Source organism: Penicillium pulvis, assembly GCF_028828015.1.
Source record: "Penicillium pulvis strain IBT 33274 chromosome Unknown contig_23_segment0_segment0, whole genome shotgun sequence".
In the NCBI taxonomy this organism is placed as follows: domain Eukaryota; kingdom Fungi; phylum Ascomycota; class Eurotiomycetes; order Eurotiales; family Aspergillaceae; genus Penicillium; species Penicillium pulvis.
Genome location: NW_026643075.1, coordinates 4,301,802 through 4,324,837, shown reverse-complemented (window position 1 = coordinate 4,324,837; position 23,036 = coordinate 4,301,802). Strand labels below are relative to the sequence as shown.

Sequence of the window (23,036 nt, the reverse complement as noted above, 5' to 3'; positions counted from 1 at the left end):
TGCCCTGTTGTTTCTGAAGATCATAGGCTTTGTAGGCCATGCCAAGCTGAGCGCCAGAGATACCGATGGAGATGCATGATTGGATGATGCTGATACCACCAATGATCAAAACAACCCAAATGGTATACCAGAGTCGTAGGTCGCGCCGATCATGCCACATGCTTGATGCACGGCCAGGTTGAATTCCTTCCATATAAATTTGGATTGACTTCAGCTTCGGCGACAATACAGGAAAATCCGCCTTTGCATCGTACACTTCCCGAACTCCTCGATTGGAGAACAGACTGACAAGCATTGAGTTTGAGCGATCAAATCCACAGATCTTATCCAGAAATGGATCTACTCTCTCTTTTCCGTTCCTGGCCTTGATCGATGCTTTCTTTCGTTCTCTCCGGTGATATAAAACCCTAGCAGACCTCCACTCAGAGAACAGAAGACTATAAGACTTTATGATTTCTTCCATCAAGTCACGGTACGCGAAATTATCGATTGGCTCTTCTCCTTCCAAATAGAATTCCCTAGTGAGTCTTCAAAGAACTTGGTCAGCAGGCTTATCCCCATCGGGTAAAGTGCGTGGAGGGAACACGTACACTGACAGGAGCGTATCGTCTGAAGCATGCAATCTGCAGTACGAGGGGACCTTGAAAATCCGAAGACTTGGCCCTGTTGGGTCGAAATCGAGATGAGCGCTGACGGTATCGACCCAGATGATTTCTATATTGGCCAGCTTCGTAAGAGCCGCCACGTTGACATATGACACGTAGAACTTATAGGCAGTTGATTCTGTTGATTGCAGTCCATCCAGACTACCCAGTGTTGACTTTCTTTTGGGAAGAAGCTCACCAAATGATCGAAGTAACTCATGGATCGGCCTACCTGCCTGTTGCATGGCCATGGAAGGCCGACCAAAACACTTGGCACCCTGGGTATCTAGGATAAAATTTCCATGCATGACCTTTTGCGACGGAATAAAAAGAAGGGAGCACCATCCGACGAGCGATAGCACGCAATATCTTGCCGTTGACTCAGTCGTCATTTCCTTGACAACTCCTTTCTCCGCGAGGCGGTCGCATAGTCGTGATACTGATATTCGCGGATCTTCGCGAATAATTGTTATAGTTGCGCAAAGAGCCCGAATTATTACCTGATAGTCCGAATGTGTCTCACAAAAAGTCGGTTCTAGTGTGCTCCTGAAGACTCTTATAGCCTCCTCCCCTATGAGAGACGATAGATGAGATAGGTACTCCTGCCATGCTAGAATAGGGGCGAAAGCATCATCGTTGGATCGGCAGTACAACCAGAGAAATTCCTTTTCGTCCTGACATAGCTGGATGTCGGCCCGACGATTCGCCTGGATAAGTCCCAACTCAATGTCTGCCATAGAGAGAGACTGAGAGTTTCCTGCTGGGCCTGCTGCATGGTAGGTAAAAGGCGGGTCAACTAAGGTTGCCCACTTAACTTTTTAAATGAGATAACTAATTCCAGTTTATTACAGGACGGACCCTTCAGCCTTTGAGGCTGAATCCCACTTTGAAGTAACTTGTATTAATGTCCTTCTTCAAAAGGAAAATGATGGCTGTCACCCGAGGCTGAACGAACGCATCCAATGTTATGCGTCCACGAAACACCCGTAATCCACTAGTAAATTGTGTAATGGCCCAAGGCGCGTATCTCATGCCACCAATTATAGATTAGTCCTGCAGCAAGTGATATCTCTTCTCTTTTCTCTTCCCCGCTTTTGTTTGTCTTTCTCACAGTACTCTTGTGTTCTAGGCAGTCACCAGGCTGTTCCGGGAGTCAATCTAGACCAAGACATATATCCAATAATACACACTCTCTCAGCCTCAGACTTACTGGCTCATAAGCCTTTAAAAGCCACCAAAAATCCAGATGTTTTGCACAAGATTGCTATCTTTAGCCCATGTTTGCTTCCCTAAAACCAACACAGCTTTCCAGCCCCTCTGCTGCATTATTCCTTTTTCCAGAACTTTCAGCACTACTACCACCACCACAAACTTTACGATGAGTCTCCCGTACCTTCCTCTGAGTGATGGAAATTCCATACCCATGGTCAGCGATTCCTTGAGCAATTGTGCTAAATATTTTCCATCTGCTGAACATTTGTACAGCTTGGGTTCGGTACCGGCACCGCTTGGTTCAAAGAAGACCCGAACGAGCCGTTCAATTCGAAATTAGTTGAGATGCTGAAGGCTGCTATCCAGCAAGGGTTCCGTCACATCGACTGTTCGGACACATATGGAACGGAGGATGAGGTTGGCATTGCCATCAAAGAAAGCGGGGTCCCACGTGAGGAGCTGTTCATCACGACTAAGGTCTTGGAAGGGCTGTACGATATTCCAGCAGCCATTGACTCCAGCTTGTCAAAACTTCAGTTGGACTATGTAGATATGTGAGTGACGTTGCCAGCGTCTCTTGTTTGTTTTTCATAAGAGCTAAGACTTTTATTGTATACGACAGGTATCTGATCCATTCGCCTTATATCGCAAAAGACCCATCCGACCTAGGCCCTGCCTGGTTGGCGATGGAAAAAGTGAGGGCTTTGGGTAAGGCAAAGTCGATTGGGGTTGCGAATCACCAGCGTCCTCATCTAGAGGAGATTTTGAAAGTGGCTACAATAATCCCAGCCATCAACCAACTGGAATTCCATCCCTATCTTCAGCGATCCCACAACTACGTGCCTTGGATGCGCGAGCAAGGGATCGAAGTGGCTAGCTTCAATGGCCTGACACCGATTACGAAAGCCAGGCCCGGTCCCCTCGATCAACCGCTGGCAGATATTGCGGAGAAGCATGGTGTCACAGAGAATGCCGTCCTCATTAAGTGGCAAATTGATCAAAACGTTGTGCCAGTTACCACGACTTCTCATACGAGCCGCCTCTCTGAGTATCTGGCCGCTCTCGACTTGAAGTTGACAGTCGAAGAGATAGAAGAAATCACCCAAATTGGTCTCACTCACCATTTCCGCGCATGGGCTCCAGATCGGTTTGATCCTGATGATCGATCCTGAAAGACTGGTATCTCTTAACATGCGAATGGGTAGTATTCAACCAACTACTGCGAATGTACCCAGGTACATTCGTTGCCACTCTCTTTTATAGTTTATTGCACAATTGAAGTCGATGTTATCATTCTGGTCTCAATTTCAACGAACCTGTGTAGGCTTGTATGGTAGCATTCAATGTTTGATCACGTTACAATCCACAAGATTTTGATAATCAAGGGAGGCAATCGACAACAGAATATTTCCACTGCTCACAATGCTCAACGCGGATACTGGCTCAGTCACTTGCTGACGCTCCTTGCTCTGCCTATATTCTATCACCGCATGCGTATTTGCCTCGCATGGCTCAGTAGTGATGAGACAAAGGGGAAGCCGATGTCCAACCGTGATGTCGTGAATCATCTTAGCAATAACTTGTTAGTCCCAGAAACACTCATGTGAATCTGATAATAGCTAACACGTAATAGGCTCGCCGGCAGCGATAGGACAGCAATCTCCCTTTGTGCTATTATCTACTTTCTCGTCCAAAATGAGCCAGTCTAGAAAACTGCAAAATGAGATAGACGAAGCAAACGCGGCAGGAAGGCTATCCGATTACATCACTTGTGCTAAGTGCCTAGAGCTTCCTTATTTGTGAGTGACCCATTGACCGACCCGGTGGCATCAATTTTTTGGGTGAAGCTGACTAGCAACAGGCAAGTGGTCATGAAAGAGGCAATGCGGTGCCATCCCGCGGTATCATTACCCTTCGAACGTATCATTCCCGAAGGTGGAGCTGTACTCTGTGGAGTCCATCTAGAAGCCGGGACTATTGTCGGAATCAACCCAGCTGTAATCCATCATGACAAGTCCATTTTTGGGGAAGATGCGGCAATTTTTCGGCCTGAAAGGTGGCTGGAGTCTAGTGAAGAGGGAGTAAAGCGTATGGACCGGCATCTCATGACGGTATGTCACCTGAAGCTTCCATTAAAAAAGTATGACTGACATCTGGTAGTTTGGATATGGGTCACGCACATGCATTGGAAAGAACATTTCCATAATGGAGATGGGGAAATTAGTCCTACAGCTCATTCGCTTATTCGAGATTGAATGTGCGTCTGAGGACCCCGAATGGAAAGTTGAGACTTTCTGGTTTGCGAAGCAGCATGGGTTATACTGTCGATTTAGGTCTCGTACCTGAGCGAAACATAATCAGTGATTTCGGGGTACTATATCAGAGGCACACCTTTTCAATCTGCACTCTTCGACGCTGTTCTGTAATTAACTCTAAACGTTATCTTACAATGATCGCGCACCTCCAAATTGATCATCGCGGATGTTATCACAAATGTTATCACGGATATAACTATTCAACCTTCTTATAGTCGACTTTTGAAAGGACTGAGCGAATACTCTATGTTCAACCCTTATGATCCACCCATCATCGCCTCCTGGGTAATACGAGTCTCCTCATCATACATATCCGGCATCTCAATAAAGTACCGATTCGTCCCAGAAATCAAAATGGCCCGCGAATGCAAATCCTCCCCAGAAACAGCCGTACCCTTCGAGTCAATCATCTCATTCCCAGATAGAACTTCCATCACCACGTCCGTGACACTAGAAATCGGAACAAGGCTCTTACCGAAAATGGATTTCAGTTCTGGCGTCAACAAGGGTGTTTCGACCACGCCCGGACAGATAGCGTTCACTTTGATACCCTCCTCCCAAAGCTTCTTTCCAATGGAGCGCGTAAATCCAATCATTCCATCTAGCATAACATCAGCTGCTGTACCAAGGAGACACATAATGGTAAAGTAGACATACGCTTCGTCGCCGAATAAACCGGCGTCTGCATACATGGATACAACCCACCAATACTCGACGTAAGAACAAGATGTCTTTTCCCAATACTAACAGGTGGCGATCGTCGAAAATAATGCATCGCCAGGTAACTTGTGTGAATGGCACCATTTAAGTTCGTGTCCACAAGGGCATCTATATTAGGTTCCGGTGGGATCCCAGTTTCGTGCGCGGAAAAGAAAGCCCCGGGGTCCTGTGCGATGCCGGCATTTGCGAAGACAAAGTCTAGGCGCCCGTTCCCGGTGAAAACTTTGTCGAAGACGGCAGCTTGTTGTTGGTAGTTGCTCACGTCTGCTTGGTGGAAGGTTGTATTGTTCAGTGTGGATACTGCGGCTTCGCCACGTTGTTTGTTGCTGCCGATTATGTGGACTTTCCAGTCTGCCGTGCTGTTGAGTCTTTGGGCGACGTCTAGACCCATGCCGCTTGCTGTCTGATGTTAGTTTGGACCTCATTCGGGGAGTTTTACCTTTTTCTTTGTTTCGTGGGGCGCTTCTTACAACCACCTGTGATAATTGCGATCTGGACCATGGCTATATTGGACGTCATATACGGTTCGAGCTGATGTGAAATACCGTGCAAAGTTTGATATTCTGCGCTTGAATGAGGGGTTAATATATGTGGGGTTGGATATCACGCTAAGTGATGGTTGGATATCGCTTTCATATATCATTGGAAGAAGTCTGTGGATAGACGCGGGTGCCACTCGATTGAAAATTGTTAGATCGAAGCCCTCTATCCCAGTACCTCAACTTGTTGATAGAATCTATGGAAGGGATTGTAGTCAGTTCTCCAGTTTTTGTGACGAAATGACCATAAAATTCACGATTCAATCCAGATAGTCTCGAGAAAGATGCAACGGTGGAAGTCTAGGCAGGTCATAGCACAACATCATTGTGAGTTTCCAAGATTCTCATTGGCCAAGATGTATCCACTACGGTGTGTGCAATTGTGGTAACTCCTCCAATTCAGGGACCTGAACCATGGTCCACCATCACTATTAACCTCTATCCCATGTTTTAGATTCGATCTATAAATTTTCTAGTAAATGCCCCGTTCTAGTAAGACCTCGGCAGATACTAGTTTGTTGCGGGCCGAGATATATGATCCGTCACATAGATCAACCTATGGGTCTCAGTTCAAGACAATTTCTAAGCCAGCATAATCACTCACCAAAAAGCACATGCAGTCGAAAGTAAAGTCCGGGCTCAGAACCACCTCAATATTGAGAAACTTACCCTCCGCATATCATTTCCAACCCAACTGCTTCCAACACACGAACTCCCCAACCTTCAACCAACGGCCCCCTACCCCACACCCAAAAATGTAGCCCCACCAGTCCAGACCAAACCCTTGTGGCAACATGATCGACCAAAAATGAGTTCAAACCCCATTTGGAAATGTACCTCGAATTTGTGTCGCAAACCCAGGTGAGACGAGTCTGTGCGACCACTCGGAGTCCGACCGGTTGAACGATGGGTTCGGAGCGAGAGATCATATCCCGCTTATTTTTTTGATCTTCTGGCCCCCGCAGCATCGATCCTTCCTTATTGGGAATCTGTTGCGCGGGCGCTACTCTTATTGCTAGAACGGGCTGGTCCCCTTGAGGTTCACGAATTTGAGTTGGGGGCCTATTACTAGATGGGTTAGCCTCGGATCCAGTAAGCCGGGCGTTGAATGTGATAGCGATCGTTTCATGATCTGACTATATTGTATTCGCTTCCACAGTCAGATTTTCGCGTTTGTATCCTATCTATCACATACTACCTTGCAATCTATGCTGTCTATACCGTGGCTTATACTGTACTTCAAAGATCTGCGATACGCGGCACAATCGCACATTCCACAAACTCCTTTAATCATGGAACTTATATCCGTCTCACCCGTTACTCGGTGGATGAAGACTGTATTGAAAGCGACCAGCGTCGATCCATTGCTATCAGTAAGCAGGTTCCAGTACAAATGTCCAAAGCAAGGCACTCAATTTTACTCACGTTTAAACCACCAGATGCAGCTCTACACGCTCGTGTTAGGGGGGCTATGGCGTGGCGTTCCATATGTCTTATTATATCTCCATAGGCAATTGGCCCGACTTCCGCGAATGAAGATCTAATTCTGAGATACAAAGTACATGTCTTAGATACCTACCAATCTCCTAGGCAATAAACAATATTTAATGGATGAGTAGTGGATAATTTCGCCTCCGGACCGGTGAGCCGTAGGGTAACAAGGTATGTGGGGCATCGATACCCTTGCAGGACCGTTGAAACAGAACCAGTTGCCTCGAGTCTGCATTGAGTTGCGGAGATATTTGCGGGACGGAAAGACGGATAAAGCAAGGAATGTACATTATGTCATGTACGAAGCTGCTATGTACCAACGGGTCGCGTCGGGTGTTTCAGATTCACGAGGTTCATTATGCGTACTTTGTACTGTATGTCAAGGTAAGGATTGGGTAGAACATTGAAATTGACAGGATAAATACATCCGGTAGATACATGACACAAGCGTCTAATGGACATTCCATCATCCCAACCGACCCCATAAAATGATTCAAGAAAGGAAAACCCGTAGACCAACCAGACCGAACCGAACCAATGACCAGTACCAAAACGCCATGCCAGGATGCAATGTAGCGTAGCGAGTGTAAGAAGTGAAAGAGAGTAGGATATCTAATGAAGGGGAGTAACAAATTTGAGCTCGGGAAATGAAGGGTATTGTCAAGGCGTATCAACGGATGGCATGCTTTTAGCCAAGCAGTAAATAAAAATGTAGATGGTGAGATGGAGGGAAGGGATGAGGATACAAAGACAAAACGGGTAAAAGGAAGCGCATATTGAAAATGACAAGATGCAGGGGGTATTAGATTGGCGCCAGTCACGACTCGAGACCAGCTCGATTAAGCGTGTGGCCGACCGATGCGGCCATAGGAGCCTGTAGCAGAGGCGAGGAAGCGGGCAACGAAGCCGCCGGAGTGACCGTGGGCTTTCATCTTCTTGCTGGGTTGACGGACCGGCTCGAAGGGTTGCTTCTCCATGGCGCCGACATTGACGTAGCTGTAGGTCAGAGACGCGGTGGATGGGCTAGTGTTCGAGTCGGAAATAGCGAAGTCATCATTGCTGTGGGACGAAACAGTGCTGATGCTTCCTGGGGTGCCGCGGGAGCTGGGGGCGACACTGGACGAACGAGAGCAGAGAGAGTTGAAAGTCTCGGTGTGGGAGAGACCGGGAACATCACGGATAGATGGGGGAGAGATGGATCGAGCAGGCCTGTGAGGCGATGTTCGATGACGGGGATATGGGTTGTAGCGATCGGTTTCGGCAGCGAACTGCGGAGATTGGGTGGTGTTGATGCTGGGGCACGAGACATGGCTCGGGAGACGACGAAGAGAGTGATCGGGAATCCGACGACCATCGACTCTGGCCTCCAGCTTTTGACGACGAAGACGGCTGGCCAGCAGATCCGCCGAAACATGCAGACGGCGCCTGGAACGAGTGTGAGTAGAGATATCATGGATGTTGGTGAGCAAAGAGGCATACCATTCACGGTGCTGCTGTTGCTTGCGCTGTTGCTCCTCCTGAGCCTTTTGTTCGCGCAACTGAAGTTCACGACGTTGACGAATGGGAGCGAGGAAGGGCTCCATGTATGTGAACAGATCCTCCTCGGTCACGCGGGTGTCCCAATCCAGCAGGAAGAGCAGCTGACGTTCCATCAAGTTCACCTCGGGTAGTGAGAAGCCAAATCCTTCGTAACCCTTGACCGCAGTGTACCGAGCCCAGTGCTTGTTCTTGGGACTCGAGTCATTGAGGTTCTTTGCGGAGAGGATCAGCGAGGCGAGGAAGATCCGGTGAACAGTGCAGCGCATGCCCTTGGCGACAGGAGGCAGACGAGCACGCAGACGGCCGAGGTACACGAGGGAGCTCATGAGAGTGGGCACTTGGACCTGCGACCGAGCAACGAGAGAGGCGATGAAGACTTCAGTAGACGGCAATGGGGGCAGGGAGGGGTCTGCCGGGTCCATGGGAGGAGTTGCGGGGGGTGTCGGTTGGCCATGTTGGCTGACAGTGTTGGTCACATGGGCTTCGCAGCGGATAACGTGTGATGCCTGTTGAGCCAAATAGCTAATCATCTCCCGAGTGACTCGCTGCGTGACGAATTCATCGAGGGCAGCTCGGTTGAGAGCCATTGTTGAGGTGTTGTTCTGCATAATATGGGCAGGGGAAAGTGGAAGCTACTAAATAGCCTGAGGTGTCGAGGGGTAGAGCAAGCACAAGTAAATGCAAGTGAAAGAACAAGTCAAAGGTGCGTTAGAAGAGCTTCACCTAAATGAAAGGCTTTGTTCGTGTCGAACAGACAATTTGCTTTGTGAGAGACGGGAAACAAAGCAACAAGTACAGTTGTAAATGAGATGACAGTCAAATTCCTGGCCAGCAGGATCCAAATATGAGCAGGAGTGCCAGTTAAAAGAATGCAGCAGTAAGGATGAGGTTGTCGTGTCAACCCTTATCGATAGCCCTAACTGAGATGAAGTTCTGAGACCTGCCGCGGAGATTTTTATCGGGAGAGACAAAGTCCACAATTTTATGAGTTCAAATAGAATCAATAGTTTGGCGAACCTCCTGCAGGGTGGAAATGAGAGATTATAATAACGATTAAAGGAAATAATTAGAGGGGTGCCAAAAGGAGGGTGACGACGTTGAGCATGTGGATGAATCCCGTGAAGAATCCGAGTGGGAATCTGGGAGTAGATATAGCTCCGGTATGCGCCATGGGAAAGGGGAGCTGGGACTGTAGGCGGCTGGAGGACCTGCAAGGACCCAGAGCCAGTCAGAGTGTACAGGGGATGCATAGTTGGATCTGAGATGAACCTTGGCTGAGACTTTCCCCTATGGAATGTAGTGGGGATTATGCATTACGAGATGTACAAAGCTCTGCCCAATCCATCCCTAGATTCATTCAGGTAATTGTTGGTGATTCGGTCTGTGCCTCATTTCGCCCAGCCAAACCTCCACTAATTCCCTAGTTGGAGTATTCCTAGAATAGGTAATGTCTGTACAAGCGCTGGCTACTGTAACAGAAACCAAACGATCCTAGCAATTGAGGGGCGATCGCCAATCCAGCTGTAGAACTTTCCACCTCCACCCTGCGAGGAGATCAACCGGGGGACCCACCACAACCAAGAAAAGAAAAAAGTGTGTATCTGGTGGAGTCTTATCCAGCTAACAAAGTCCAGCCTCCTCATTCGATATACTTTGAAACTCGCGACCGTCTCAAGTTACTCCTGTCCAAGACGCGGGGGAACTAGTTATCCCTCAAAATGCCAGGTCAGATTCTCCACCCTCTGACACGTCCCTAGAAAACCTAGAGAATGAGGGGTGATCTATTTGACAACCTTGTACTCTGAATCCTGATCCTGTAAACCTTTGAACCTGAACTCCGAAGGGCACACAGCCCTTTCCTGTCCTAGGTACAGACAGGGGGGGCGAAAGGATTTCGTCCTGTCCGCAGCTGAAGGCCAAGCTAGTGTAGCATATTAACATGACCAGAACCTATGGAACAATGTGGCAAGTTCGCGTTTCAATCTGGCGCGTTGCGATCATCCAATCCCATGTCCGTGCGGAAGATTTCGCAAAATGACCCCCTGTCACACGGCGCCACGGTGGGTCGAAGCGTGTTAACATGCCAATTGACTGATCCAATATGGAGGAACGCGACCCGTGGATTTCATGTAATAGTCTGGCCACCTCGCATGAGAACAGTCAATTATCCTCCAGGATTCCATTATTTGGGGCTGGGATGGGGGGTGGCATTACACGCATGGACTCGATTTATCGATTTTAGAATTCAAATCTGAATTCTGAATTCCGAATTCCAGGTTCATCATGCATCTGCTATCAATGCATGCAATTTTCCGGTACGTCCGCCTGCAAGTCCTCGATCTAGCCTGGGGTCTAAAAAAAGATTCGTGCTTTTCGCTGCTCTATGTATATAAGCGCCCTCCCCCGCGAGCGCTTAGAGATCTCCGCACCAGCGTTACCTGTTGAACGTCTCTGTTCCTAATTTAATCAGAGCCCTACCGCTACGCTAAATCTATTGATAGCAGTTTTATTCTTAGGATGCATACGCGCTCGGGTAGGCCCTCGTCGGGTCCCCGCTACGGATGCTACATTTAACGTCAATTCCTGGATTGAGGGGAAGATCGGATTGCAGTGAGAATGTGCGATGTGAACCTGGAACTGGAAGCTTGGTGGGGGGGGCGGCGTCTCGCTTACAAGTTCCAAATGTTCATTGTTGAGCCAGGCTGGTGGTGGAGAGAATGCGCCATAATGCGACCGGTGATGAATTATGTATGGTGAAACGGAAGTCGGTTTCAAAGGGACTTGGCGCTTGGTTTCAGGAACTACTGTGCCAAGTTTCAGCGCTTAGAGATGAGGATCCACTGGTTGCGACCGGTGGCTGAAACGGCCAGTGCAATGGATCTTATGTCGATGGCGTCACTTCTGAAGAACAGCTTTTGCTAGATGTGCAATTATGCATGCACTGCTACAGGTTTCAGTCTCAACTCTATGCTACACTCATGGCCAATAGTTCAACACAGAGGATTGATTCCAGATCTTCCTATACAAATGACTATATACGAAAAAGCTCCAGTCCCTACCTCGCCCCCAAATCGGCGCCTCGGACAGCTTACACAACCGCAACGGAGTACTTGGAAGTAGTGAGAGTGGCGCTACCAGTGAAAGGCTCAGTGCCAGCCTGCACATCAATCAAGTACAAGCTCGAGCTCAATCCCTCGTTATCAATGAGGTAGGTGAAGAAGTCCAGCATATCACCCGAGAAGGCAGTGGTGGTCGACTCCGCAACGAAGCTGTACACGGTCATGGATCCGTTGGGACCAGAGTACAGCTTGAAGGTGACACCATTGATGGTGGTAGTCGCGATCGCAGAGCCGGTCGAGGAGATCGGGCCAGCACCGCCCAGCGCCGCAAGCCAGACCATGATCTCGTACTCGTCGTCGCCATCAGCGGTGGAGGACAGGAACATATCATACGCGACATCGGCGACGATATCGGTGGTGGAGTAGCTGATTGTTGTTAGCTTCTTCTCATTGTCCCATATCATTTCCTTTCGCTTACCTCCAGTCCCAGGTCGAGTCGATGCTGGTAACGCTGCTCAGCGTCTTGGCTGTGAACTGCAGCGACACATCGGCAAAGCTCTTCACGTCAGAGGAGCCTCCTTCCCATGTCCAGGTCGTGTACCAGGAGATAGTGGAACCGCTCACTGAGTTCACACCAACACACTGCGAGCCGCTAGTGGCCTCGGCTTCGCCCCAGAGGTCGTTGTAGACAATGTAACTACCAGTGGTGATGGTACCCCACTGGTCACAGGTGGAAGTGGCGCGCTTGTCCAAAGACTTGGTAGGGATGGTAGCGGCATTGCTCAGACCAGCGAGCGCAACAGAAAGGAGCGACAACGGCGCAAAGAAAGACTTCATAGTGCCAGGTGAAAGGTAACGAGATGACTAGTAATGAGAGTAAAGAGGTCGAGGACAGTCTCTTGTTTGACAGCTTGACAGGACAACTTGCAGCGATAACATGCTTATATACACTTCGGAGATAATGGTTTTGGAAGTTCTTCCGTGGTGGATTCCTTATAGAGCACGGAGCAGTCCTGTCTCAGCTTGACCCTACGGAGCTCCACCGGCTTAATTGAATCGGTGCTTCATACTTATCCGCGACGTCAAGCCTCGGCTAAGCGGTCCGCAAAGATTTTCCACGACTGGGCTTTACCTGAGACGGGATTAGAGTTTGGAGTGCTCTGCATTTGTGGAAGATCTCCGGGCGTAGACTGAAAATTTGAGACGACGGCGCCGGCCCGCTCAGCGGAGTATCATGCTCAAACAAGCTGAACCAAGGAACGTGGGCAAACTGACCCATGGTTGACGCTCGAGACCGATCCACTAAAGGACTAAGGATGTATTTCTAGAAACACTATATATTTCGTCCATTCCAGACAACGTCCATGATCCATATATGGATCAGGGGCTCATGGTCTTATGCTCCTCCCCCTTTCTCAATTTTGACTGACAGGCCTCATGAGGCCGTGCACAATAGTACAGAGATAGCTAGACAATAAATTATCCTATTGGAAGAATTGGGTCCTGAAGAAATCTACTTCCAAGGTTCAAGGTTCGACCTTGAAAGTTTCTGCGGCTTGGCTCTTTTTACCCGAGAGATCGAATGATGATTTTCCAAGCCACAATTTCATGAAGACTCTTGTCATGCACCCCGCATTGTCATTTCATAGTATCCTGTGACTTAGCTCGTAAGTGGCTTTTGTGAAGAACCTTGGGATTAGGCTATATTCCCTGTGGGCACGCGTCCGGAGACAGGCCCGTTTTGCAGGGGGCGATGATCAGCACCACGTCATGGACGGTAGATTTTATAGACGATCAACGGTTTTTTTGATATCTATATGGAGCAGGATAAGACCTTGGAAGGAAATGTCAAGGTCATTGGGTTTTGCCTAGTCATGGATCGTAATCATGGACATTGTATTATTATGGCGACGGCCGCCATCGGCCACGCGGAGTTATATATCGGTGCCAGCGGAGCACCATTTAGGGCAACATTGAATCAGAAGCATGCCCAGGTTTCTCCGCGCAGGAACATACACACCGTGTTTTTCAAGTAAAATCAATATACAGCTATCCAGGTAGGTACTGTACTTCAACATATATTTCTAAGGGGACAATGGATGCTTCTTCAGACTATGAGGGCCTACCAGAACATTGTTCGATGAGAGTGTACAGTATCAGTGACGTGTGTTTAAGTGCGCCGGTCGGCTTGAATAAAACGACCGCAAATAACTTTTTAGGTGCTCAATATATTATCATAGATCTCAAGGAGATTTGGAAATTAAAGGGGTCATAAGGGTCCACGGGTAGTTCTATTGAAACGAGACCAAATCAAGAAGTTCATCAAGTTCCAACTACCGAGATATAGGCACCAATATTTTATATATTATTCATGCACAGATATTCAATAGATTACTTGTGCATCGGGGTAGAGTACAGCCCTAGAGGCGTAAACAAGATAAAAAAGCTAGATCAGTTGGATTTCCATACACCATTCGCTGCAAGAGATGCTCAGCTATACGCAGTAGACTATCATTTAGAATTTTGGCAGATGTCGCTCGACCTGATTAATGGTTTTCATAGTATTGAACTCTAATAACATGGAAAGTCACTCTTATATATGCCAATATAGATACACAGACTGCAAGGGGAAAGCGATCAGACGACCAGATGAACTTCGAATCCAGTCGGCAACTGTATACACCCGAGCCGACCGAGGAAAAATCTCACAATTTCTCTCGCATTATATTCTCAGCCTCTTAAGCTGTACTCCAATTGTTTTTCATGTCTTACTGTGGTATCTTTTCGAGCTTTGACCAATCAGCGCAGATATGATTCGGATTGAGGCGATCCGATATGGCGTGTGGATGCTTCGGGGCCCGCGGACACATACTGCAATAGCTATGACTATTCGAGACCAAATGGATAAGGCTATATAAAGATCAAATACTCAGATACAGAATAACCAAACATTCAACAAAAATATAATCAGTTCAGCTTCATTTCCATTGCGCATAACTTTGCCCTTGTTCATTGTTGTGGACAGTGCAGGCTCCACAGTGGAACTCCGGGGTTCGCCAGGGGCAGATATCTTCGCGATTTAATTTTCGGGTTTTCACTTTCCGCATCTCCCACACCTCCCCCCAACAACCCTCCCAATGCCTTCCAAATCCTCCAGCAAGAAGCCTACTAGCTCCGGCTGCGGCTGCCGCTGCTTCTCTATCCGGAATTTGAGCCTCCTGGCCATCTTCCTGGCCCTGTTCACCGCCGTCTACAGCTACCTCGACGCGCGCCTGGAGCAGTTCTACATTTTCGACCCAGAGCACCTGCACGATTTGTCGCAGCGCGCCATTAAGAGCCATGGCGAGGACACCCGCTCCATCGTCAACTTCATTGTCTCCGAGCTGGAGGAGAAGGTTGGACCCAAGTACCTGAGCGTCGAGGAGGAGTGGGTTTTCAACAATGCCGGTGGTGCCATGGGCGCGATGTACATCATCCATGCCAGTACGTGAATTTCGAATAGCGCATCGCGCCATTTTTAGCGCTTCCTTTCTTTCCACCATTGAAGGGCTCAATTGACTAACAATTCTTGCCTAGGTATCACTGAGTACCTGATCGTCTTCGGCACCGCCATCGGTACCGAGGGCCACACTGGTCGTCACACCGCTGACGACTACTTCAACATCCTCACCGGAACCCAATTGGCCTACGTTCCTGGCTCCTTCGAGCCCGAGACCTACCCCGCCGGTACCGTCCACCACCTGCAGCGCGGCCAGGTTAAGCAGTACAAGATGGACTCGTCCTGCTTCGCTCTCGAGTACGCTCGTGGCTGGATCCCTCCCATGCTCTTCTTCGGCTACGCCGATACCTTCTCCAGCACCCTGGACTTCCCTACCCTGTGGGCGACTACTCGCATCACTGGTCGTGAGATGATTTCCAACCTGCTGCGCATGAAGCTGTAAAGCGCACATAATGAGTTTTGAAACTTGGATTGATTGATGTATCGATAATCATGTGGGATGTATAATACCTGTCCGGGTTATGGGGATTGGAGTCCAATTGTATCTTCAAACAAATATAGACTGGAGATTGATGGGAAAGACATAAAAGCAAATGCCTAATCGACTAATGCTTGACTTGACATGAAATCATCGCTCGAATATGAGTAGAACATCCTAAGTCTTCTTAGCCTGGAAGAAAGCCTCCATCATTCTCGCCGGCTCCGTTGTCTCTCCCTTTTCGGCAACAAAAGCCTCCCTGAACGCAGAAACACCGGCCTGAATTGCTTGATCCATTGAAACATTCTCCCAGGTCCGCATCAATGATTTCTGTCTTCGCACAGCAAGGGGTCCATTCTTATCTAGTTGAGACAACCAAATCTCCACAGCATCATCCAGCTCATCCGGTTCGACAACCTTCTCAACAAGACCCCACCGAAACGCTTCTTTAGCATCAATATTCTCCCCAAGCATGAGAAGCTGTCTCGTCCGCCCCCACCCAATAAGTCCAGGCAGAAGAGCCGCCTCAACGACACTGGGAATCCCAATTCGAACCTGGAATCAATCAGCAAGGAGATAACATGATAATCATGCAGTGATAGTAGAAAACATACTTCTGGCATTCCAAACACTGCGTTTGAGCTTGCGACCCTCAAATCACAGGATGCTGCCATTTCTAACCCTGCGCCGAGTGCGTACCCGTTTATGCGCCCGATGACTGGTACAGGGCAGTTGCGTATACTTTTACATGCCGTGTGGACTTTCGAGATGAACGCCTCTGCAGCAGGAGGGGAGTTTAATTGGGCCATCTCGGATATATCTGCTCCGCCGATGAAGGACTTAGGTCCTGCGCCTGTGAGGACTATGCCGAGAAGATCTTCATTTTGGGCGGTGATTGCTTCGAAGGCTCTTGGGAGTTGTTCGAGTAGAGGGGTGTTGAGGGCGTTTAATTTAGCTGGCCGGGAGATTGTGAGGTGGGCTATTGTTCCAGTTGTTCTGCGTGTGATATTTGTAAGAATTTTGGCGTTGGGAGACATCTTTATCTTTACAATCGGTTTGAATAGATGTGTTTGAAGTCAAACTGGTCTACAGCCTTTTATAATATGGGATTAGACCGAGAAATGCCGACTCAAACGCGGGGAAAGAGGATCCTCGGATGATCGGTATATGAAAACGAAATTCTTGGATTGACACACTTGAATGTATTGGCTAATGGAAACAAACGTAAACACGAAGCAACAAAGGGTATAAAACAGTGTCCAACACGATCAAATGCAAATCTCCTAGAAGTCGTCCACTGTAGTTCCCAGATTGCGCTCCCTCGCCAACCGCACTAGATCACCACCCGTGACGAGATCCATTAAGCCTAGTCCGACGCTCTTAAAGATGACATTACCCTTCTCCACCCACTCCGTCAGACCCTTCTCTTCACTTTGGCCATCATCATTTAGTGTGGCATGGCGCACCATCAACAGCTCGCCTAATTCGACCAATTGCTTCGGCTTGACACCAGCTTGAACGATCTCACCGGCTTCCTTGATGGCCGCATCAAGACTGTCAACAACCACAACCCCACTGCGGCGAGTATGCTTGTGGAAGTGACGGTGAGGCGGGGTCACGTTGACCTCATCTCGGAGAATATCAGGGTGTAGCTCTGCCATGTGCGCCTTGTATGATCCAACGGCGATAATCAGCCGACCCTTCTGACGACCTTCGCGCGACGTGAGGAACTCGGCCGGGAACAGAGGGGTAAGAGAGGGCGTGCAGCAGAAGATGGCATCCGCTTTACGCACATGCTCTTTCAAAATGCGGAGATAGTCGCCAAAATCGCTGCTCACAGCAGAGAATTTCACATCGCGGCGCCAATCCGAGTTCTCAGGCAAGTAGATATCCTGCAGAAGTTTGGCAGCACGATCAAATGATCGATTCACAATGTAGACACGACGGATCTCGTCGCCGCGAAGGGTCAACGCGAGCCGAATATGCCAGTAGGCCTGAGTGCCTGCTCCGAAAACCAAAAGGGTGCGCACCTTCTTGCGCTTGTTGAAAATCATCAACGAAGCCAACGCAGTACGGAAGGCTGTGAGTTCATGCGCATTGATCAGGGCAAATGGAAGACTCTCCCCGTCGAGGAGGGTCACACTGCCCCGAGGTGAGGTGTCGCGGGTCCCCGCTCCGGGCCAAGCGCCAAGAGTCTTGGAGATGACTGGTTGTTGGTTCACACAGCCGGTGAGAAGAGTCGAGCTATCGGTGCTGTCACCCCCGCTATCTTTGGTGGCCGTGGGGCTCACAGAACCACCATCTTCTTGTGAGGAGCCTACCGATAGATCGCTCATCTCGGAGGAGATCGAGGCTACCGAGTTTCGGGCAGAGGAGACTCTTCGCCGAGAGTTTGAATTAGAATCGCTCTCGTCGGCGTCATAGCCGCTCCGTTCAATTGCGCAGCCCGCTTTGGCTCCGTCCTGGAGGGAGATCATTTTTATGCCTAGGGTCTTGCCCGTGGTGGCAGGCATAAACAAAGTGGTACAGCCATTCTGGCGTGTGATCGCTGTTCGTTGTGGCTGATATGTAGCCGAGCAACCTTTATCCTGAGATCCAGTCGAATATTCTCGTAGCGCTTCGGAAAGGTTGGCTTGGAGGGTGCGAATCTCGTCACGGGTGAGAGAGTGGAGGAGCTCGCGGAGGTTCGATCGGGAGAGGATAGTGAGGGGCATATGGGCGGTTTGTCGAGTCAGCGAGGGTAGAGGTCGGGTTGAGGAAAGTGAAGAGTAAGAGGAGGAAGAGTCATATATTAACTGTTATCTCCGTCAACAAAGCCGCCACCCGGCCGCGCACACTAGCCAAGATAAGTGAAACATACTGCGTACTGCCCCGGTCCACTACTAATAATTTTTTTGCGCACAAGGTCTGGTGCCTGGTTACGCCAAGTGTTATCGGGCACAAGCGTGGAGATGCTCCAATTTTAACAAGTCCGGTCCGACGAGACCGAATCGATTTCTCCGACGATGACGACAGCCGCGTTCTTAGGGCGGGGAGCGGGGTTGATCAGCGTGGACGGGTCAATAGGATTCAAAATCCCACCCTCAAGCTGAAGTTTCAGATGACTATAGAAGGTCTGTGCCAGTGAAATGATAGAAAAGGAAAAGAAAGAAATAAAGCATATATGTCGATCGCCTTGACAGCAACTGATCCCTGCTGCATTCAGCTGCATACTAAAAGCGGAAAACTGTGTATGCCGATCATTGTGGCCTGAGGCAACCAGATACCGGCTAAGCCCTACAGCCACAAGCTGCTTTTGAAGCCATACCGACCATTCCAGAACTGGCCAGAATTCCAAAAATAACTACCAAAGAAGGGACGTATCCGCAAAGTGGAGTCAAGCGCAAAGCTAGCTCCAGCCGGTGCCCATGAAGACGCCCATACTATTCAAACTACAGTCTATGTTTACTCTAATTTCCACCCTTTCTGAATCCTCATCTCTTCATACCAGTCCTTCACGTACTTCAATGCACAATGAGGTCCATACAGATCCGTCTCCCATTGAGGAACCGGTGGTTCTAGTCCCGTTTCTTGCAGACATGTCTGTCTTAGTGCCTCAATATCGCCACCACGATCATACGTGGGAGGCTCTTCCAGCCGAGCCTGCTCAAGCCGCATTTGGGCCCGCAGCTCCTCAGTCTCATGCTGCGAAACGCCAAGATCACTGTTCAGAACCACACCATATCCTTTGCGGGCCCCATCTACCGTGACAAGTTTGCGGCGAACTTCTAGCGCGACCTTTTCGGCTGGTCGCGTCAAAGGGTCCCCAAGACCGCCTCCACCCCAAGTAATCCACTCGAGAAGATCACCCGGATCGACACGGATGTGATCACATTTGGACGGTAGAATTTCTGTAGGGGGGTTCTCTGCTGACTGAGAATAGCGGTAAAGTACCTTCCGAGATCGCTGCCCCGGCTTGCCTCCCTTCAGACCCCAGGGCTTGGTGAACCATCGGTCATCATGCAGACTGAACTCCCCCCGAGCTAAGAATCGGTACAGGGTTCGTTGGGCATTACCGCCTCGGAAGAATCCTGGGCCGCCGCTGTCGGCGACACTCTCGTTCGCTTCGATACGCAGAGGGTAATTCAACTCGATGCTTTCCGTGGGAATAGACTTGATTGCTGGGAAGAGGCAGTGGCAATCTGGACCGTCACCAGCCTGTCGGGCTGGAACACCTCCGAACCCAATCTGGTAAAGCTGGTACCACTCACCAGTCGGCTTGAAGCCGGAATAGAAGAAATGGGGCGAGTCACTGAAGCCAGCTGCAGCTTGGTATGCGTCGTCCTTCTGGCCGATCAATGCTTGTACGATGTCTAGTGTTCGGCCCATGAGATGGGTGCGACAAGAGATAGGTGCAGGTCTGACGGGTTTCAAAACACTGCCTCGTGGGATGGACACATCGATTAGATCATGGAAACCATCGTTAATGACAGTTCCAGGGGCGGCTGCGGCGAGAATATAATATCCGATGAACATTTTGAACATGGTCTCCGAGAGATAAAAGTTGATGCCGTGTTGACTTTGCGGAGAGCTTCCATTCCAATCAAAGCGCAGCCGCTCACCATCGATCTTTTCCATGGAGCAACGCAATGCCCACGGACCAACGCCGTGGCCATCATCGTCAACAAAATCGGTGAATACACTCTTCTTATCATCAAATTGGCGCTGAACAATCTTTGCAAAGCCACTGCGGTTTCTGTATAGCAGCTCATCACATGAAGCCAAATAGACCTCGCGGCCAAACCGAGTCGCTAGCTCGCGAACCCGCGTCGCAGCCATAGAACATGACGCCACAATGGCCGTCAGATCCGAGCGATACCATGCTGGTTGCCGAGAATTACGGCACAGAAGCTCCACCAAGTCACTGTTCATAACACCTCGAGCATATAACTTGATGCAAGGAATTTGCACACCATCATCAAAAACAGACGTGGCATTGATGGACATGCTACCGGGCACAATGCCACCCACATCTGTCAGGTGGCCAAATTGTGAGGCATATCCAATCAGGCGATGCTCATGGAAGATGGGCATGAATACAATTACATCGTTGAGGTGGCTGATAGCACCCTGGACTTGGTAAGTGTCGTTGGTAACGAACACATCTCCTTCTTCAATGGTGCCTGTCCAAATCTTGAGGAACTCAGTGATGAAGCTTCCGAACTGGCCAACAAGCATCTTTCCTTCGGCATTGGTGATGACGTTGAATTCATCCTGCTGTTCGCGAATGGCAGGTGACATGCTGCATCGAAGCATCATGGTATCCATCTCCCCTCGAATAGAAGCAAGAGTCGAAGAAATCAAAGTTGGAATCGCAGGGGTCGCTTTGACTAACTCTGCCGCCTTCTCAGCTGTATGATCCGTCCCAACAACTGGTTTGTCTTCCAAGGGGTTGATCAAAATATTGCCGATATTGTCGATCTCGCCATAGTAGCCGGGCAAGACGAGTGTGTTGCTATCCATTTCGGAGATAATACACGGTCCTTGAACTTTCAATCCTTGCTGAGTGATTTTTTGTCGGTCCCACAGGGTTGCAAGTTGCTCTTTACCTTGCACAACAATACTTTGTTCTCCGATCTTCGCCTCAGGAGGAGGGTCAGTTGTCATCGATTTGGAGACCTCTGGAATCTCAATGCTTGGAGAAGAATCTTCCAAAACAACGCCAAGTCGCATTAGCTCCAGCTCAAAGTCGGCTAGGCAGTAAGTGAACATCTGCTGGTGCTGTCGGTCAAATTTCTGCCGAAGCAGGTCATGCAATTTCGCTGTATCCAAGGAGAGATCGTTAATATCAAGGTCTATGGTGATCGTCAAAGCCTGCCCATTATATCTCAGATCTGCCTGGTATTGGGCTTTCCAGGTCACTGGCCAGGAATCACCGGCTGATCGCTGAAGAGTCTCTCGGCCCTGCTCTTCCAGCAAGTTATATTGGGTTCGAACTTCGTCCACCGTCGTTTCAGATACCAAGTGGATAAACGTAGCAGACTGTTCATGTCGCAATTTTGTAGTCACATCGCCCTGTGCGCAGAGAATACCAGGAGACGGGGGAATAATGACGGGCCAAGCGCCAAGTAACTGACCAACAGCATTGGCATGTAGAGGGCCGGCACCTCCAAACGCCACAAGAGCAAACTCTCGAGGATCGTATCCCTGCTCGACAGACACCAGCCTCAGAGCACCATACATGGTTTCATTAATGATGGTGATTATATCCTCCGCTGTCTGCATTACAGGAAGCTTCATTTGGTCTGCAATCTCAGTAACAGCCGCCATTGCTGCATTGACATCTAGTTCAAACTCTCCGCCGAGCAAGGTCTTGGGAAGGTATCCGAGAACAAGATTTGCGTCTGTGACAGTGGCTTGTCGCCCGCCTTTTCCATAACATGCAGGTCCTGGCTGAGCGCCTGCGCTTTCAGGGCCCACCCGGAGGGTCTCGGTCAATTCCATGTACGATGTGATCGAGCCGCCGCCAGCTCCAACGGTCTTCACATCGACTGCAGGTGCACGAACCGAGAGATTACCGACGACCGTTTCGCGTCGCAGTTGGGGCTGCCCCTTGTAGATGACGGCACAATCCGTGGATGTCCCGCCCATATCAAGGGTGATGAGGTTCTTGTATGGTGTGCTCCGGGTAACCACGTCCGCCACTCCTTTAACACCACCAGCAGGCCCTGACATCAATATGTTCACTGGTAGCTCGGAAGCAAGATTCAAACTGGTCAATCCACCATCGCTCTTGAGAACCCGGATCGTGTCAGTATGTTCTGCAAGGCCATCTGAAAGGTTTCTTAGGTAGTTCTGGACCACAGGCTTCACAAGTGTATTGGTACATGTTGTCACAGTTCGTTCATATTCGCCAACTTCGCGAAGAACCTCAGCAGAGCAAACGATCGCAACGTCCTCACCGAGCACCTCACGCACAATTTTCTTGACAATCTTCTCATGTGCATCATTACTATGAGAATTCAAAAGCGAAATAGCAACAGCCTCGGGATCTTGGCGAGCCAGCTCTTGTAGACTTTGTCGCAGATCCTCAATGTCAACATCGGTTACCGGCTCGCCAAGCACAGACATGCGCTCCTTGCACTGTACAACTCTTTCAAGCGGCACAATTGGCTCAGGTGGCGTGAAATTCAACCAAGCGCCCAATCCACCAGGAATTTGAGAACGGCGCAATGCCAGAATATCTTTGTGCCCCGCTGTAACCACAAGCGCAGTTCGAGCACCTTTCCCCTCTAGCACGGCATTTGTTGCGGTTGTAGTGCCATGGTGCATGAATTGGAATTTACCCGACCAGCCAAATTTCTCTTGAAGTAACCTGCGGGCCTTCAAGATCCCATATTTGATGCCAATACTCTGGTCTTCGACAGTTGTGGGTACTTTAGCTCGAACAGTCTCGCCATGCGGGGTAAAGACATAAACGTCCGTAAATGTGCCTCCAACGTCAATACCTAGTTGATAGCCTTGTTTGGCCTGCATATCGCCCATTTTGTCAGCTTGAGAA

General features: G+C 49.3%; 10 protein-coding genes across 10 annotated transcripts; 3 read left to right on the top strand and 7 right to left on the bottom strand.

Annotated features, from left to right (window-relative positions):
* Positions 1 to 529: 529 nt before the first annotated feature.
* On the bottom strand, positions 530 to 1,381 carry N7503_005912 (uncharacterized protein; the record flags this gene model as incomplete). Its single annotated transcript, XM_057065459.1, has 1 exon — positions 530 to 1,381. The coding sequence occupies one exon, from the start codon at positions 1,379 to 1,381 to the stop codon at positions 530 to 532; it is 852 nt and encodes a 283-aa protein (XP_056923202.1).
* Positions 1,382 to 2,022: 641 nt separating this feature from the next.
* N7503_005911 (aldo/keto reductase) lies at positions 2,023 to 3,028 on the top strand (the record flags this gene model as incomplete). Its single annotated transcript, XM_057065458.1, has 3 exons — positions 2,023 to 2,070; positions 2,130 to 2,410; positions 2,479 to 3,028. 3 exons carry the CDS (start codon positions 2,023 to 2,025, stop codon positions 3,026 to 3,028), a joined length of 879 nt encoding a protein of 292 aa, XP_056923201.1.
* A 523-nt stretch (positions 3,029 to 3,551) lies between these two features.
* N7503_005910 (uncharacterized protein) lies at positions 3,552 to 4,169 on the top strand (the record flags this gene model as incomplete). Its single annotated transcript, XM_057065457.1, has 3 exons — positions 3,552 to 3,655; positions 3,718 to 3,967; positions 4,017 to 4,169. Coding segments are annotated over 3 exons (507 nt in total), but the record flags the coding sequence as incomplete, so codon positions are not given.
* Positions 4,170 to 4,428: 259 nt separating this feature from the next.
* Positions 4,429 to 5,392, bottom strand: N7503_005909 (short-chain dehydrogenase; the record flags this gene model as incomplete). Its single annotated transcript, XM_057065456.1, has 3 exons — positions 4,429 to 4,772; positions 4,829 to 5,290; positions 5,362 to 5,392. The coding sequence occupies 3 exons, from the start codon at positions 5,390 to 5,392 to the stop codon at positions 4,429 to 4,431; spliced, it is 837 nt and encodes a 278-aa protein (XP_056923199.1).
* A 2,368-nt stretch (positions 5,393 to 7,760) lies between these two features.
* Positions 7,761 to 9,047, bottom strand: N7503_005908 (cyclin family protein; the record flags this gene model as incomplete). The annotated part of the gene is made up of 2 exons (XM_057065455.1): positions 7,761 to 8,346; positions 8,401 to 9,047. The coding sequence occupies 2 exons, from the start codon at positions 9,045 to 9,047 to the stop codon at positions 7,761 to 7,763; spliced, it is 1,233 nt and encodes a 410-aa protein (XP_056923198.1).
* Positions 9,048 to 11,548: 2,501 nt separating this feature from the next.
* xgeA (putative endoglucanase) lies at positions 11,549 to 12,356 on the bottom strand (the record flags this gene model as incomplete). The annotated part of the gene is made up of 2 exons (XM_057065454.1): positions 11,549 to 11,945; positions 11,998 to 12,356. 2 exons carry the CDS (start codon positions 12,354 to 12,356, stop codon positions 11,549 to 11,551), a joined length of 756 nt encoding a protein of 251 aa, XP_056923197.1.
* Positions 12,357 to 14,656: 2,300 nt separating this feature from the next.
* On the top strand, positions 14,657 to 15,622 carry erg2 (C-8 sterol isomerase ERG2; the record flags this gene model as incomplete). The annotated part of the gene is made up of 2 exons (XM_057065453.1): positions 14,657 to 15,002; positions 15,096 to 15,622. 2 exons carry the CDS (start codon positions 14,657 to 14,659, stop codon positions 15,458 to 15,460), a joined length of 711 nt encoding a protein of 236 aa, XP_056923196.1. The 3' UTR covers positions 15,461 to 15,622.
* Positions 15,623 to 15,673: 51 nt separating this feature from the next.
* On the bottom strand, positions 15,674 to 16,533 carry N7503_005905 (uncharacterized protein; the record flags this gene model as incomplete). Its single annotated transcript, XM_057065452.1, has 2 exons — positions 15,674 to 16,051; positions 16,111 to 16,533. The coding sequence occupies 2 exons, from the start codon at positions 16,531 to 16,533 to the stop codon at positions 15,674 to 15,676; spliced, it is 801 nt and encodes a 266-aa protein (XP_056923195.1).
* Positions 16,534 to 16,779: 246 nt separating this feature from the next.
* Positions 16,780 to 18,210, bottom strand: N7503_005904 (putative proline utilization protein PrnX-like; the record flags this gene model as incomplete). Its single annotated transcript, XM_057065451.1, has 1 exon — positions 16,780 to 18,210. The coding sequence occupies one exon, from the start codon at positions 18,208 to 18,210 to the stop codon at positions 16,780 to 16,782; it is 1,431 nt and encodes a 476-aa protein (XP_056923194.1).
* A 730-nt stretch (positions 18,211 to 18,940) lies between these two features.
* On the bottom strand, positions 18,941 to 23,020 carry N7503_005903 (uncharacterized protein; the record flags this gene model as incomplete). Its single annotated transcript, XM_057065450.1, has 1 exon — positions 18,941 to 23,020. The coding sequence occupies one exon, from the start codon at positions 23,018 to 23,020 to the stop codon at positions 18,941 to 18,943; it is 4,080 nt and encodes a 1,359-aa protein (XP_056923193.1).
* Between the last annotated feature and the right edge of the window lie 16 nt (positions 23,021 to 23,036).